At 35.9% G+C, this 17,470-nt stretch overlaps 1 protein-coding gene across 1 annotated transcript in view; it reads left to right on the top strand.

The window, feature by feature from the left end:
• The window catches only part of CFAP54 (cilia and flagella associated 54), a gene marked incomplete at both ends in the record, with an annotated part of 97,078 nt that extends 80,015 nt beyond the window's left edge, over window positions 1–17,063 (top strand). The window contains 11 exons of the mRNA XM_009879216.1: window positions 2,987–3,089; window positions 4,534–4,672; window positions 5,572–5,729; window positions 5,925–6,110; window positions 7,316–7,442; window positions 9,049–9,204; window positions 10,373–10,481; window positions 13,028–13,133; window positions 13,890–13,979; window positions 14,511–14,652; window positions 16,866–17,063. Coding sequence (XP_009877518.1) covers window positions 2,987–3,089; window positions 4,534–4,672; window positions 5,572–5,729; window positions 5,925–6,110; window positions 7,316–7,442; window positions 9,049–9,204; window positions 10,373–10,481; window positions 13,028–13,133; window positions 13,890–13,979; window positions 14,511–14,652; window positions 16,866–17,063 — 1,514 coding nt within the window. The remainder of the gene's footprint in view (window positions 1–2,986; window positions 3,090–4,533; window positions 4,673–5,571; window positions 5,730–5,924; window positions 6,111–7,315; window positions 7,443–9,048; window positions 9,205–10,372; window positions 10,482–13,027; window positions 13,134–13,889; window positions 13,980–14,510; window positions 14,653–16,865) is intronic.
• Window positions 17,064–17,470: the final 407 nt, after the last annotated feature.

Below are 17,470 nucleotides of genomic sequence, written 5' to 3'. Positions count from 1 at the left end.
CCTTTCTCCCCCTGCGGAACTGGTTTCAGTATGCAAGCCATTTCAAATGCAGTTATATCCTAGAGTATAGTTTCTCTCTTGGTTTATGACTTGTCTCAGGCTGAAGAAATGTTTTTAAGAGTATCAAGGGTTCCAATGGGCGTCAATCATTTTATAGATCACTTTTTGGGACTCTGAAACTTTTGATAGGTGTTTAATGGGCCTTATATATTGATAGTGGTCAGATAGCAGGGAAAAAACCCACCAGCAAACAAAGCCAGGGTGTGGAGTTTTTTAACCTATTTTACAATTTTATTGCACTGCCGTCCATGGAAACTGCTGATATATCTGCCTCAGATACAAATGAAACATTCCTTCAGACAGCTGAATGTTTCCTGCCTGCCAGCTCAGAAATCAAACTTTGCATGATATTACAGAAATTCATCATTTTTTTCCTTTGGCGAAATGACTTAGTGGTGGAATTGTTATAGTCAGCTGTACTTTCCTATTTTGATCATCTTGTCACTTTCTGATTCGGCTGATAAAAGGATGTGTATTTTGTCAAGGGAAATATATAGACACATCACTCTTGTTGACAGCAGAAGAGGGTCACAAAAATTTCATCAAGGGAAGCTTCTACATTACAGCTTCTGTCTTACAAAAAATTTATGCCTCAGAATAAGTTTCTGTCTAGAACTAATTCCATTAATCTCAAGGAGAGTACTTACATGGTGTCTCCCCTAAGTATGTGAGTTTTCTAATTACCCAAAAATGTGCTTGTCTTCTTATGTGAGTACATTACTGTTTAAAACAATACATATACAAATCTTTGGACCTGTGGTCTACATTTTGCTCATGAAAGCTCATAGGTAAAACTGGTCTCATTTTCAGACTTGCTAAATGTTGACAGCAGTTAACTGGAGGCAGTGATGCTTAGGAAGTTAGGTTAATATTTCTTAAAAAGCTGTATATACTCTTGGGTGCTGCACCTTTGCCAACTTCCTTGAGAAATGTTAGCCACAACATCTCAAAGAGTATTTTGAAAAATGACAGGTTTTGCTGTAATTTTAACTTTGATACCTAGTTTCAGGGGAAAACTCTTCTTGATAAAAAGAAAGAAAAGCAGTTCGGATATTTCATTTCATTATTCTCACTGTCTGTTTTGCTTTTATAAGCAAATTCTGTTTCATCTTTTCCATTGTTAGAGAGAAGGTTATTGCCAAATTCAACACCGATTTATTTTGGTTTCATTTTGTTAAATAAGACCAAGGTAAAGGGATGATGAAGGAGATTCATAAGGATTGAATTCTGAGAACTGAAAGGCAAGAGAGTAACAATTCTGGTTTTCATTGTTACTTTGGGGTCTATTTGTGCTGAACTGGTGTGATCCATCCAGATCTGCATCACAAAAACAGAAAGCAAGAGAGAATCAGAAATGACAGGAAGACTTTAACTGCCCTCTTGTCTCTGGACGTTATCCACCCGTGGTTAGATGTATGTTGTCAGAATAATGTGAGTAATTTCAGATTAGTGCAGCTCTTGTTCTGACTTCGTGAGTGAATTGAGAACTTTGCCTTTACAAGAGTTAGACTAGAACTGTGGTCTAGAATTAGTCTAGTGTTGTAGAACAGTAAATTCACACAGAGCCTGAATCTGTCTTACCTTAAAATCTCTTTACAGTGTTCTGGCAGTATAAAAAGGACTGAAGTTGCTCATAAATTATTTTTTTTTCTTTTGCTTCATAGCAGCTAGTCTCTGTGTAAAGAGAGTCTCTCTATGTAAAAAGGTAGCACAGGTGATAATTTTGGTTATACATTTTTAGCAATTAACCTGATGAAAAATCTTTTAAGAGCTGAGCTGAGGGTACTCTCAGGTCTTTTTGCATCATTAAGAAAATATGTTTCAGAGTAGAGAACAAGTAGAATTGTAAAAAAAAAAAAAAACACCACAGAAAACCCCAACCCTAAAATGCTTTAGAGAAGAGATAGGAAAGTAGAAATTTATAGGGAAAAAATGTACAATTAGAGATGGAAAGCCAATACCATGAGACATTGGTTTTGGCAGTTTTTAGAATATTTGGCGTAGCATGTTCAACAAATCGTGTTGTGAAAAACAGCTTCTCACCATGTTGGTTTTGCAAGTATCTTCGTATCATGAAAATAATTGTATTCACGAAGTCTGCTGTTACAGATACATATTTTTATAGATGATAGGAAAATTGAACAATGTATCTGAAATCTTTAAAAAGACAGCATAAAAAGGAAAAAAACCTCTCGTAGTTAATATTTTAGAAACCTGACAATATTTTGAGATTCCAGCTCACATTTTTTTTGAAATGCGGAGTTGAATGGTGCACCAGTCCTAAGAGTGTCTGGATCTTTCTGGAAGCTGTCTGGAGTAAACTCCAGAGAAGGATTTTTGGCTGGAGGTGGGGGGCAGCAGACTCAGTGCCATATCATTGCTTACTGATGGAGTTTTGCCAGGACAGCACCTGGCTCAATTTTTGGCTGGTGGTGTTTAATAAGATCTTGTGACTATTTGGTCATGTGAATTTAACAGAAGGAGTAGCATACAGCCTGAAAAGGCTTTCATGTTTTCATGTTTTCTTACCTCTCTAGTTGTGGATGTGATACTGACCTCTCATATTTTGTCATTTTCAGCATTCATACATCTGATTTCTAAAAGCCCATCCCCGATATGTGGAACTGAAAGTTATAGTGGAGTCCTGTTTTGATTGCCCCAACAGAATACGATGTATCTGAGTTTATTCATTCTTATCAGGTTATGTCTGGTACTGGCAAATCTTTTGTGTTGTTTTCTCACTTTTGTACTGCAGTGCCTGCAAATTCAGAACATAGACTGGGTGAAATCTTTTTTTTCTACTGAAGAAAAAATTTATAACTCCTCTTGTACATCTCTGACATAGTCAGAAATTGAGTATCTAGCATAATAAGCACAAAATGCAAATATAATTAGTATTTCTTAATAACATTGTACTGTATCACAGTGTTGCTTTGGCTTTCTCTGCAATTCGACTTCTTCAAGATGCAAAAATTTTTAGGATAGAAGTGACACATTTTCAAGAAGAAAAGGATGAACGGCAGTGTTTGGTATGTGTTGATATTTTTTATAAACTTGGTTTTTAGAATATAAAGTCTTGTATTAAGTGTTGAATGCTTTTCAGAATACTACAACATAGCAGTCAGCTGTATTACATGGTTACTGTTAAACTGGGGAGAACATGGTGTATGACATGGTTCAGATACCTGTTTGCCTATAGTATATTAAATATGTCTACAATTATAATTTTAATTTGTATGTGATTAGGAATATTTATGTGGTTAGTTTTTATTTGTACACTCTCAGATGTTAACACTGAAAATCTCCTTTTGTTTAAAAAACCCCAAACAAACAGGAAGTTGAAAAAAACCCTATCAGCTGAAAATTTTGTATTGTTAAGGTATTTTATGTTTTTTGATTGAGAACCTACTTCAGAGTATCCTCTTCCAAAGAGCCAGACCAACCCATTCACATCGTTTAGCAAGATTTCAGATGACTTCTGTTGTCACATCAGAACACTGACCCATACTTTGGAAAGCCAGTGTACAAACCCCACTGATAATAAACCACACATTCCCTCCCGAGCATGCAGTAAATCAAACCGACTCACATGGAGAGAGCAACTGAGCTGCGAAACCAGATTTTGTAATACACACAACGAGACTGGACTCTCTTGCATGCAGTGAAATTATTCTCTTTGTTGCATATCAGGGTTTTCTGTCCTTCTGCACTTGCTCCTACAGTTTGTTAGGGCAGTCCTGTAGCCAGTAATAGAGTTGTGCCTCTTTTTTTTCCTCATTTGCATTAATGCAAGTCTTTCATGATGCTTTTTTTTGTGTAAGCAAAACACAAGTGGTGCAGTGTCCATTTATTGCTTGCTGAAACAAATCTTTAGAATATGGATTGTAGAATTTTAGTAATAGAAAGACTGGTTATAATACGTGAAGATGGCTCACGGATTTGAGCTGAGAATTCTCCCAAACACTTCCAGTACCATATTATTACATTAATATTTGTTTCTATTCACCAGAAATAATAAAAACTAGATATCAAAACTTAAAATTGTCTTCCTAAATACTAGTGAGGTACCAGAACTTGATATAAATCCTGGTCTATAGTTAGACTTCTGCGTACCTTAATGTTTTGTGTAAAGTTCCTGTTTGAGAGGAATTAAGTCCAAACTGTTAAAGTTATTCTCCACGATACATATAGTATATGGATATTTTTCTGGATTCTCCCATAAAAACTGGTTTAATTTTCATTTTTTACAGTGCTATCTTTTCTATAGATTAAAAGTTAAATAATAAATGACCTCCTGTTATTAAAAAATATGTACCTACCCTTCAGATAAAATTCCAGTTATAATTATTTTATTATTTGTAATATATATGCATTATTTTGGTTTATTTTAGATTGATGCTGCCCTCTTGCTTTGTTTGTATTGAAGTAGTTTGCTCAGAAAGTAACATTTCTCTTGCTTTTGGACATTCTTAGGACTCTTACACCGAAGATGTCCAACTGCCTCACAGTGTCACAGCACGAGATCGTATGAACGTGCATCTATGGCTAAGGTGTCGCACAATGTTAGTGACTGCACTAGTAACACAGATACATGGTGCTGGAGACATGAGAGGTATTACCTTTTTTGGTTTAAAGTTTTGGATTATGTGGGCCTGTTCAGGCACAGTTCTTATAAATAAGAAACACTAATTATGGGGCTGTATTCGCAATGAGCAATCATTTGAATTAAATTCATCCAATGCAATAGGAGTACAATCTCTTCGTAGAACACGTAAACACAAAGCATATTGATTTTCGTCTAATGATCATTATGTTTTACTAACTCACTTGTGTGTGATAAAGTTTCAAAAGTTCTAGTGTAATTAAGTATGGCTGTTTTATAAAACACTGTTGCTACATACTTCTAGTTTTAAAAGTCTCAAATTCTTTTTTTGCATTGTATATCTCCATTACATGAAATGGTACTGTATATCTCCTAAAAATATTCCAAATTCTTTCTTTTTTCCAAAGAATTTAAGTGAGATACTACAAAATACATTTACTGCTGTTTGATTATGAATAAAATATTTTTCATTCCTTAATTCTACAAACTTAGTACAAATGCTGGTGCTCACTTAAGTATCAAAATCATAAACTAAGTCTGTAGCCGAACTCTTAATTAATATTTTCTGGATAATTTCTGTGAAGGCTGCAACTATTTTGGAATGATAACAAAGATCAGATTTTTTAATATGTAGGATATATATTTTATGACATCTGATTTACAAAATCTAATTATTTATGCTGATGGCTTACATATAAAGAATGTATTTGGATGAACTTAAACCAAGTGCAGTTTAAAAACTAAGTTGTTTTTCTTTCTTTTTAAAGTAAATTTGGCATGGAGTCACAGAATCTATAGTGTCAGATTTTCTGTGACTTTAGTGTGGAAGTGACTTCTAAAAACTGGTAGAAGATACCATTAAGTCTTTTCTTTTGTATTTTTACTATTCATGTATTCTCTTCTTTTAGAAAATGATCTGGCTGAACGCAGAAGTGTGATAAAAGAAGCAATACTAGAGGCAGAAGCCTTTGGTGATATTGAGACTCAGGCTGAAATGATGGTGCAAGCTGCTATTCTTGACCTGCAAGAAAAAAGTCCCGTGGCAGGCATTAAACTTCTTCTGGAGGTTTGAGCACAGAGTAGAAACTGCTCGCTTTTCTTTGATGAATTTTTCACGTAGTCAGAATAGCTGATGCCAGCTTTAAATAACCTTGAAATAGTGCCTCTAAAACAGATCTTTTTTCACTCTCTGTGATTTGTCCTCATAAATAGACAGCAAAAGTAGTAACTATTTTGGTTTATGTTGTCTATGTCCAAACAGAATATCATCAGTTTACTCCAAGAGGATACATTCATTTCTCCTCCAGCTTCTTTGACTCTTGTGAAGAGTATGCTCCTTCTGGCAGACATTCAAACACTGCGAAGAGCAGAGGATACAAAACATTGCTCTTCTACAGTGGAACCATTAAACTTACTAACCTCGGCACATGAGCTTACCATTAAAGAAGTACGTGTATGTTGGTGATTTACACAGCATTTGAAAATCCTTCCAACAATCTTAATTTTCTATTCGGGAAGCTGTTTTAACAATTTATTAAAAAGGGCTCTTCCTATTAACCAATTGCTTAAATTATCACTAGATTACATAAAGTATTCATCTTGCAAAATTTATTTATGCATACTCATCGTGGATACCTCTGTATGTAGTCGGTTTTTTCACACAATTTAAAAATCTTGAGTACTTGCAAAATATACATCCATATGTGAAAATTGAAATGTGTAGTTTGGAATGAGGGATGTGTTTGTACTCAGCACCTCAGGAAGGATGTAAAATCTCATAAAATTCCTAACTCTTGAGTACCCAAGGTTAAGAATTTAGCTTTTTATCTTATCTTAGAATAATTTGAATTAGAAAACCTATATAAATTAGCATACTGTTTATGGTGGTTTAGATTGACAGATTGTTACAATCAGTATGAAGAAATAATTTCTAGGTAAAAATGTAAATATGCAATAAAAAATAAAACATGAAATCTGTGAGAGGAATGTATAGTGATAAGCTACTTACCTATTTGGTAATCCAAAAATAGATATGCACTTCTGCACCTGCTCTTGATACAGTTTATCAGGAAAAGCTTTTGGATTAAATTCTCTCCTCATATTTCCTCATACAGAAGTTTAATGCATTGATATGTTTGTTCCCCCAAGTAATACAGAATCATATGAATCACTTCAGATTCAGACTTCCACTTGTGACACTTGCTAGACTTTAAGAGACTTCACACATTACAGCATGTCCCCATCGCCCTACTTCCTATTTGACTGGTCCATACATGTTATTTTATTTTTCTTTTCTGGCCTTTGTAAGATGTCAGATTTCTCTGTAGAAATGACAGCTTCTTTCTAGGGCTTGGGTTACTTGGGAGATCTTTTTCTTAAAGACTGAGAGCTTACTTTTTGAAATGAAAGCATAACATTAATAAATTCGATCAAGGATTCATTGAAATTGTTCCTTTGCTACCAAACTCTGCCATAAAGAAAACAAGTACAAACTGAAGTAAAGGAATTCAGAAGTATCAAGCCCTTTTTTTAGTGTTCTTTTACGAGACATGTTTGAATTCCAGGGTTTTGAAATACCTAAATGACATTTTTCCAACTGCTATTTAACTTGCTGTCCACAACTTGATTTTACAAAGCATACTCTTTTCAAAGATGTTTGTTTGTGGAGAACCCATTGAACAGCAAATAGAAGACAGTACATTGACCTGCCTGGTCCTACCTGCAAAAAATATCTACTTGCCTCATATCAACTTGCTAGCCCAAGTCAAAATGAAAATCGGTAAGAATAATACAAGTCATTATTATTTTTTTTGTTTTCATTAATTTCCATTCATATTTTATGCTACAGCAGATAAACTGATGCGTTAGAAGTGAATGTAGTAAATCAATTGTGTTCATTATACAAATGTAATATTTGGAAACCCAGCAGTAGATGTCTATTTGGCTCCATGCAATGTGTAGAAGCAAGATACAATTCTTACAGGAACTATAATCAACAAAGGCTTAAATATTAATGTTATAGGTTGATGAAACTAATGGGAACTTCAGGGGTTTTTTTTAAGTGGCGGTTAACAATACTTCAACTTCTCAACTAAGCATTCATTCTCTGAAAACTTCCTGATATGTTCCATCTCTCTAGAAGCAGTTAGGTAGAAACTAACGATATCAAAACGTATGGAATAATAGTAATAATTCTCTATCCCAATAAAATAAGTAGTGTCAGTTATTGTTGTCACCTTTTAATTTTACAACTTATCTATACAACTTTTCTTTATACAGGAACTTGGAAATATACAGAATAATAACAAAATAAACTTTCAGGTCTGAAATTTATTGCTGTATAGGAGTCTTCTGCAAGACTTCATTTGCTATATATCTGACTAGAAAATCTTGAAATCACTTACAGCACTTTGGTTCATATTGTGAAGCAGGCTCAGAGTGCTCTGGATTATTTTTTGGGAAGATACGCTCCAGGAGCACATCAATGCACCCCAACCACTACTTTGTATTCAGCCCTTAGGACTAGAATAGAGGTAGTTCAAAGTAAACACTCTGAAATGCATCTGCTGTGTCTGTCAGGTCATCGACACCAGCTGGATCTACCAGTGGATCTAGAGATCTAGACATCCACTCTTACTGTGCTTTACTGCTTGTCAGTGCAGGCAGAGCTGGACTTGCTCATAGTAATCATAGAATCATAGAAACATCAAGGCTGGAAAGGACCTTAAGATCATCAAGGCCAACCTACAGCCCTACACCACCCTAACACTAAACCATTTCCTGAAGTGCCACATCCAGCCATCTTTTAAACATGTCCAGGGATGGTGACTCCACCACCTCCCTCAGCAACCCATTCCAATGCTTCACCCCCCTTTCAGTGAAGAAGTTTATCCTAAATGGCCTTGTTTGACCAGTTCCTGCTTCTGAATCCACATTTTTAGGAAGAGCCTAGGAATACAGATGAGTATTGGGAGTATGAATATAAGAGGTACACAATACATCAAGGAAGCCTTTAGAAGTGGTTAGTACAAAAGGAATTTGGGAATTTGGAAATGCCTAGAGAGATTTAGGTTTTGACTCCAACTACCAGATGAAATAAAATTATGAAAATGCTTACTGCTAATCTTTCCAGACAGTTTGTGAAAGGGTTAATTTGTGTAGCTTGACCTTCTTTTGGATGGCCTAAGTAAACATCAATGACGTCAGAAAATAATGAAACAACATTATAGTTCTGTATTTATATCCATTAATAACTCAGATTTTTTTAGAATTGGATAGGAACTGTAAATATATAATAGCATTGGTTCTAAGGAAGTTGCTTCTTTTTTGGCATAAATTATTTTTCTACTAAACACTAAGAACTGTATTATATTCTTTTTCCATAGGACAGACATTAGCTGAGAAAATAGCTCATACACCTGCAAGAGGAGATCCACAGCAATGGCTACATGCTCTCAAACACTTAGAATCTGCATTGAAGCTTTGCAGAGCCTCTGCAACAAAAAAATTAGACATGGAAGCCGAACTTCTTTATCAGATAGGTAAATTAAACCCTGTTTGTACATCATAATTACCTTCCTAGGCAATGTTATGTACATGGCCTCTCTTAAAAGGGAGACATTTTATTGTAAACATGGAACAGATTTGGATATTTCTCTGCTTGTCTATCTGCAGATGTTTAGTGTCACACTAGCATAGTTCAGGATGCATTATGCAACAAAAAATTCCAAAACCACAGTAGTACTTCTCCTACCTCTATGTTATCAGGGACCAAAGGGCATAGCCAATGTGTTAAGGACACTGTAGAAAGCTAATTAGCTTCTTTGCATCAGTCCAGACTAAAGAAGCTGAGAGGATCAGAAAGTATTTCTAAATGATTTAGCAGAGCTAATGAATTTACACAGGATTTGCATGCATTTGGATTTTAGTGGCATGTTTTGTGCTGAAAGGTATTGGTTTGTTAGGATCCCAGTCAGAAAGGCACTCAAGACTTTGTAAAGTATCTCTTAAAATGCTGTTTATTGGTGTTAACTCTATGAAGAAAACATGGATAGCGTAAATAATCTTAACGTCCCTTTAGATGCTGAGAACCCCAAGTTGTGCAGTGTTGAACGTGCCTGCAGTCAGGGTGTAGCACAACACACAGATCCTGACTGTGGAAAGGTTGCCTCATTTTGGTCTTTTGAGCTGTTAGAGGATTATCTTAAAAGAAACCAATTCTATTCATTTCTGCTGTCAAACAAAAGCATATCACGTAAGAACTTCTGGCTTCTCTTTTGTGGAAGGGGCAGGTGGTGTGATCACTGGGACTGAGAAGATGCTGCCAGCAGGCACCTCTTATTATAGCTGTGGCTGAGGGGTGTGCACAGCACAACACGGGCCCAAAGACCACGCTGTACGTGCAGCACAGCGCGAAGCTGGCCTGGGCCTGTGTGTATTAAGTTGTCTGTGTACAATGGTCTTCTAGTGCAGATCACTACACATTAGCAGTCATTATGATATCAAAGTTTGATTAATTTAGCTACTCCCTGATTTGCTATATAAGCACTGTGCATTATGTTTTGAACAAACTGGAGAAGATTGTGCCTATCAGGAAGAGAACAGGTAGCGCACTGCGTTCAGATTTCCTAGAGGGAAAAACAGAAGGTCTTAGAGAAAAGAAAAAAAAAAAAATGTCTTGCAAATATGCTTTCTGTATTTCTTTCTTAGGTATGGTGGAACGCCAGATAGCTGAAGCAGGCAATAACAAGTCATCTCAAGCTGTTGAACACCTATTGGAGGCTATAAAAGTTAGCCAGAAACTTGATCAAAACTTTGAGTAAGAAACTACCTGTCCAACTTTCAAAATAATTTTAATCACACATGTACATAGTTCTTTGACAGTTTTCTGAGATTTGGTGTGGGACTTATATTATGAATAATCTTTTATGTTTTGGAGAGTTTTCTTCTATTGCAGTATAGAAGAGCTACTGTGTATTTATTCTCTTATTTAAAACAAATGCTGAGAACATTTCAAAGCATATTTTAGAGTATATAAAGTTACAGCTTTTTGTTCTGCTTCCAAATTTGTAGCCTCTCTGTCAACACCAGGAACAGAGCTATCAATTAAATAGGGGCTTTATTCACATTTCAGAATATAAGCTTTGGTCTGCCCCCTTCTAGATAGTAGAAATCCAGCTTGAAAAGGTTAGCAGCCAGAAACAGTCAGAAAAACAGAGGCAGAAGGAGCACAGGAAATGTGTTTGTAACAGATATCGGGACAGTGACTTTGGCATTAGTTAACAGCATAGAAGATGCCTGAAGAGCTGAGGCAAGTGAGCCAATAAATTCTGTCAAGCAACTCTGATATATTGGACTTCAGTTTTGGGGGTTTTTTTAAGTTTCTTGACCAGTCTTAATGAACGATGTGCCATGTCTGGTTAAAGACAGTGTAAAGGCAGCAATTTACCTTGCTTGTTTGGATATTCTGTTACTCAAGTTAATGAACCAGAACTCTGAACACAGAAACAGTAGCATAATAATAAACGTCTACAAGGAGTCAGCATAATGGGAGGTAGTACAGAAATGGACTCTGGTGATGTTTTGCAAGTTTAATTTGCTACACTTATTTAATTCGCTACTGTCTTTCTAAAAGAATGTACAGCAACATTGATGGACCTTGGCTTTCTTATTTTAGAGAACTAAACATCCCAATCACCTTTATAAAAGCCCTGAGATATCTATGGGATTGTTAAATTAACTTTGTTTCTTAATGTCACAAATCCTTTTTTGTTAGCAAGACTAGAAGGTAAATTTAATTGTCACTAAGTGCAGAACTTGTCATCTTCCCACTTAGTTTGCCCTATCCTGAATTGTACAGCACTGTGACTTTTGTATTTTGCTTTACATAAATCATAATAAAGCTTGAATTTACTGTACTGTATAACCAGCAAACTCTGCAATATGACTCTGTCCAGAATAGTAATTACATGAGCAGGAGTTTGTTTCTGTGCTTAGGAAAGTTAATTCTTAGGGGAGACCTGGAGAGATCTACAGAGCCAGGAAGAACCTTCTTAAAAAGCTGTTATAAACCTACAGGGAATAGAGATGTTGAAGATCTCCAGATATAGTGATTTTCACCAGGTCAAGGGAAGTAATTGAGACTCTCTGCTCTGCTCTGATGAGACCCGACCTGGAGTAGTACTGTGTCCAGCTCTGGAGTCCTCAGCACAGGAAAGACCTGGACCTGGGGGTTGGACTAGATGATCTTTTGAGGTCCCTTCCAGCCCCTAACATTCTGTCATTCCTAACATTCTGTGATTCTGATAGAGTGGGTCAAGAGGAGCACCACGAAAATGGTCAGAAGGATGGAACACCTGTCTTATAAGAAAGGCTGAGAATGCTGGGATTGTTTAGCCTGGAGAAGAGAAGGCTTTGGGGAGACCTTATTGTGACCTTTCAATACTTAAAGGGGGCTTATAAGAAAGATGAAGCTTTTCATTAGTAGAGATTGTAGTGGTAGCACAAGGGGTAATGGTTTTAAACTAGAAGACGGTAAGTTCAGGCTAGATAGATGGAAGAAATTTTTTACAGTGAGAGTGGTGAAACAGAAGAATAGGTTGCCCAGAGAGATGGTAGATGCCCTGTACCTGGAAACATTCAAGATCGGATTGGACAGGGCTCTGAGGAAGCTGACCTAGTTGAAGCTGCCCTTGCTTATCACAGGGGAGTTGGGCTGGATGACCTCTAAGGCTCCCTTCTAACCCAAGCCATTCTATGATTTTTGTCTGGTCTATGACATTACCGTAAAAATAACTGAAATGAGAACAAAATATAAGAAGAGAACAGGAAATGGTGAGCAGAGTCTGTATGAAGATGTGGAGTATTCTGGTACAGAACTCAGAAGGTTCCTCAGCTGAGCCCAGTCAAGAAATGGAAGACTATTTTTGGTCATTGTGGGTATTTTTCTGATTCTTGGAAGAGTGTGACTGAACATCCATATCCAAATTCAGCCACCCATGTTTCAGGGAAACCAGGACAGTGGATATATGTCTTAACTTGAGGAAGGAGGAAGAACCTATTCAGAAGAAGTTTGAAATTTATTTATGGAATATTTGTTGCACATAATGCAAGTTATATTTTGCATACTCTTAAATAATTGTGTTATTTGTTAAGCGTGCCATAGGGATGTTTTAGACTCCCTAGGACTTTAAAACAGGATCGTATGGCTTTCTGAAAGAAGATACTCTTAGTGTAGATGGTGAGGGCTGGATGAATGATTTATTGGTGAGACAGTCTGGCTAGGCTCCCACAGGAGTCAGATTGTATCACTGTAATGCTTGCTTTGATAGCAACAGCGACTGATCTGTGTGTTGTTTCTTACAGGTTAATAAGAAGATCGTACCTTGAAATAGCACTATTATATTTACATTTTGCCGCAAATAATGAGGATGTCTCACAAACAGATAACATAGTGCTTTCCAAATCAAACGTATGTTTTCTATCTTCTGGGTAATGATGTCTTTAAAGTGGGACATATATTTCTGTTAGAACACTCTGCATCCTACCAGACTATTACTTATAGTGACTTATAAGTCATAATGATACTGAAAATCCTACTAGAGAAATCACACAAAGAAATTATATACTACAGCTGTAGATTTTTATGTTGTTTGATGTTATTTCTCATTTTTATTGCACCGAATGATAACATTTAAAATAGTTTTCGGTATAAAATAGGGAGAAACAGAACCAACAGTTCTGTTATTATTAGTAATTAAATTGTACCTTGCAAAGAAAACATAATGTTCAAATATGTTTACTTGCTAATACTTATACGTTATAAGATTTCAATTTTTCAGTACGAATATGAGTGACAGCATGAGAAATATGAAAGGCTTTAACCACGTTGAAGTGGCTACAAGCCATGCATTCAAAACATAATGTGTAACATGAAAGAGGTAGTTAAATTAAAAAAAATGGAGAATTATAGCAAAACTGTTTGCAGTAGTGACCGCATTATGAGCTGCTCTGAGAAAATTTTTACAGGAATAGCCAACTAGTGTGCTCTGGATAATTTTTTTTTCAGTTTCAGCAATTAATCAATGGATTTACAATCAATGCTGATTTTTACAACTTGTAAATAAAACAGTAATTCTTTAAGTAGGAGGACTTTTATCTGTATGTAAAATATATTTTGCCATAATACATTTAGAATCCTAATTACAAACGGGTATTTTCATTCTAGACCACTTCTGGAGAACTCTCTTCTGAGCAGGCTCCGAAATCAGAAGGCTACAAAGCACAAGCCTGGATTGCAGTAAGAGCAGCTACACAGGTTGGTGCAATATTCTGGAGAGGGTTTTTTTTTATTTTTTATTTAAAATTCGTCTTATGCCACTTACACAAGCAAAGAAGAAAATGTAAACAACACAAGAATTAAGGTATCCTGAAATTTCTGGCATAGGTCTTATTTGAAGAAATTAAAATGGACACTGTCTGAGTAGTGCATTTAATCTCTCTGGGACAGACCTGACTCTGTTTACCTCAGCATTGATTCAGTGCAAATAAAACAGCACATTGCCTGATATGTGTGCGTATGTATTTGACATGTGGGTAGACATCAGTGGCATCCAGGTGAGGATATCTCATTTGAAATCACTTATGTAGTAATTAAGCTGTCAGCAGTAATGATTTATTTACGTAAAGTATGTACCATATGTCAGAGAGAAATAGGGTATTTTCCTCACTTTTAAGGATATAGTATGTTGAGTAATTAATTTTTGTCATCATCTTGCTACTCTCAGATTTTAAAATTAGGTAAATATTGTGGTGAACTGGTTCTGAATAAGATAAATATTATTTTTAGGTCAGTGAATCTGTGATTGCTTCTCAGCTATTAATTGGAGTGAAGAGTGTTAAAGAGCACAGCATGAAGGATGCAGTTCAACAGAAAATCCCACCATTTGCTTCCATGGATCTTCTTGCTTCGTACAGAGTTTTCTTATCCGGTATTCCTTTATACCTAGTAATATTAAAACATTAAATAGCTAATAAGCTAGTAACATATTTTCATTTATGAAAAAATATAAGTAAAATATGGAAAGTAAAAGCAAAATACTCATCCTGCATAGCAATACAAAATATTGTATAAGTCTAATTGGTATTTAAATATCAGCCTGTGCATGTGTTCAACAGGTTAAGAAAATCGGCATTGTTTGCCTACTGTGGCTCAGAAAGACAGAGCGCATATACTGCCATACTTTTAGAAAAACAGATGCACCTTTGCTACAGGACTTCCACAGACTTCTAGAGCAGATCTTGGGCCCCCCGTCAGTCACCATTGCTTGTGTCTCCCTGCCCCACCTCTCCAAAAAAAACCCCAAATCCCAAAACCAACAAGCCCGAACTCTTGCAAAGTTATCTGCCTGAGTACTATATTCTAAAAGCCAAAGTCAATATAATAAAAAATTTTCACTGCCTTTCCAGTCCAATGGATTATTGTCTAGAGATGCTTCCATTAGCTTGGTAGAATTTTGCCTTTGCCTGGTTTATTTTCAACTTCTGCATTATTTTACAGTGAATGGAGTTGATGAAATGGAAGCTTTTGATTAAAAAAATCAGTGAAACTAGGAACTCTAGGATAATGGTGCCAGACATTACATAAATACTAAGCCAAAATATTTATATTTATTTTTAAACTGGGAGCTATTAGTTTAGTGATGAAATTTCAGTTCAGTGACTTAATTTCAATCATCCCAAGTGACTGACAAAGATTGAATTGCTCTGCCTGATAGTTGCTGGCAAAGCTGAGCAAAGCCTGCTTACTGCACAGTGTTTAAACATATGTGGTTTGATTGGTTTATGAAAACAAGTGTTGTGTGCTAAGACTTTCCATCAATCTGATTGTTTTGTACTAGCTCCATTTGCTTATAATTACAGATCATTTTTTTCTTTTAGCAAACGCAGCAGGTGTTTCTCCTGATAGTTCTGTTAGGTAATACAAAGAATAAAAGAAAATATAGAAAAGCAATAGTAGACTGAAATGTATGAAGATAAATTGAAATGGAAATGATTGGCGCAGCATGCTAAATATTTTCTGTAAAACCATTAGTGAAATACATTGTTTAAGTTTCATCTATAAACAATATGGCCATTTTAACTAAATTCTGGTTTTACAGTTGACAACAAAGTATCAGGATTAATGGAAACACTCAGATTTTGTAGAAGTACATATAATTATTTTTTTGAAGCTTATTATTAGGAATGGCTGTATCATGTTTGTTGAATTTGGAATGAGAACCAGAGCAGAAGAGTTATGTAGGCTTTTGAGAGTGCCATGTACTAATACAGTAAAAAAACCCCACCTAAATATAAGCAGTGATATAATGATAACTGTACTGATACTTTCTTTTCCTTTTTTTGTATAAATATAACATTTAGGCAGCACCAAAAGAAGATTTTTTTAGTCCATAGTCAATAACATAATTCCTTGAGAATGTCCTTAATATTTAAAAGGGCCTGTGATAGGACTAGAGGGAATGGATTAAAGCTTGAGATGGATCGGTTCAGATTGGACGTTAGGAAGAAGTTCTTCCCCATGAGGGTGGTGAGACACTGGCACAGGTTGCCCAGAGAGGGGGTGGAAGCCCCATCCCTGGAAGTTTTTCAGGCCAGGCTGGATGGGGCTCTGAGCAGCCTGATCTAGTGGGGGATGTCCCTGCCCATGGCAGGGGGTTGGAACTAGGTGATCTCTAAGGTCCCTTCGAACTCTGACAATTCTATGGTTTTTGATTCTATGACTGAAGCTGATAATAAACGTTTCAGGGTAACTAACTCTTCCGAGTTCAAGTCAATATAACTTTGAAATTCAACTGCTGTAGTTATGACTGTTTACTGCTAGTATTGTTTACCTTTAGTAAATATCTTCTATTGAACAATGTGTAGAAATACTTGTTTTATTTGAAAGAGAGAGAGAGCATCTTGCTCTGTACCTCTGTTAGCTTCCGGCAAGGCTTAGTCATGATCTGAGAAATATTTTCTTTACTAGTTCAACTAATGTTACAACAGAATACAAAGAATTTTGTGTTTGTGAAAAATGTAACCAGGTTCACAAGTTACATTTTTACTTACCGATTAGTCAGTTCCAATGCAATGGATAAGTAACTTGTGCATTGCAACCATTCACTTAACGCCTATTGTTGAACTGTTATTGGATTTGCAGATGGATACAATGTTGTCTCTGAAAGTCCCAAAGTATCTTCTGCTGAAAACAAACAAATCAGTCAAGGCAAGCAGAGCCAAAATGAAGAAACAGAAAGTCTTGCCACCGATGCCAGCCTGAAGAAAGAAACAATAACATGGGTTCACTTAATTCGCTACCACAGCGATTTAAAAAGACTTTACAAAACAAACCTATATGGTATGAATTTTTTCTTCCTTCTAGAAAACTGCCATAGGTGAGATACTGTTCTTGGGGGCTAACAGGGTCAGCCTCGAAGGCTGTTATCTGAGGTAGTCTCACTTTGAGTTCCTTTAAATTGTATAAATTCACTGAAATCAAGATTTGTGTCAGTTTACAAGTGTTTGAAGTGAAGGTATGATTACATTTTTTTCATAATTATTCATAAGCCTTCATGATATCAGGAAAAGCATCCCTCAGAACTTAATTGCTATTACTATATCAGAAACATTTTTTAAAAATTCATAATCTGTATTTAATTTCAGTTCTAGATACATCAGACTTAAGTCATATCAGAAATAAATCTGTTCAGTTTGGGGGCCTGTTTGCGAGAACTGAGTGCAGTGTACATGGGAAGGCTGAGCAGT

The sequence above is a fragment of the Apaloderma vittatum genome, unplaced genomic scaffold (genome assembly GCF_000703405.1).
Source record: "Apaloderma vittatum isolate BGI_N311 unplaced genomic scaffold, ASM70340v1 scaffold2002, whole genome shotgun sequence".
Taxonomy (NCBI): domain Eukaryota; kingdom Metazoa; phylum Chordata; class Aves; order Trogoniformes; family Trogonidae; genus Apaloderma; species Apaloderma vittatum.
Note: the sequence above shows the minus strand (reverse complement) of the source record. Positions and strands in the feature narration are given on the sequence as shown.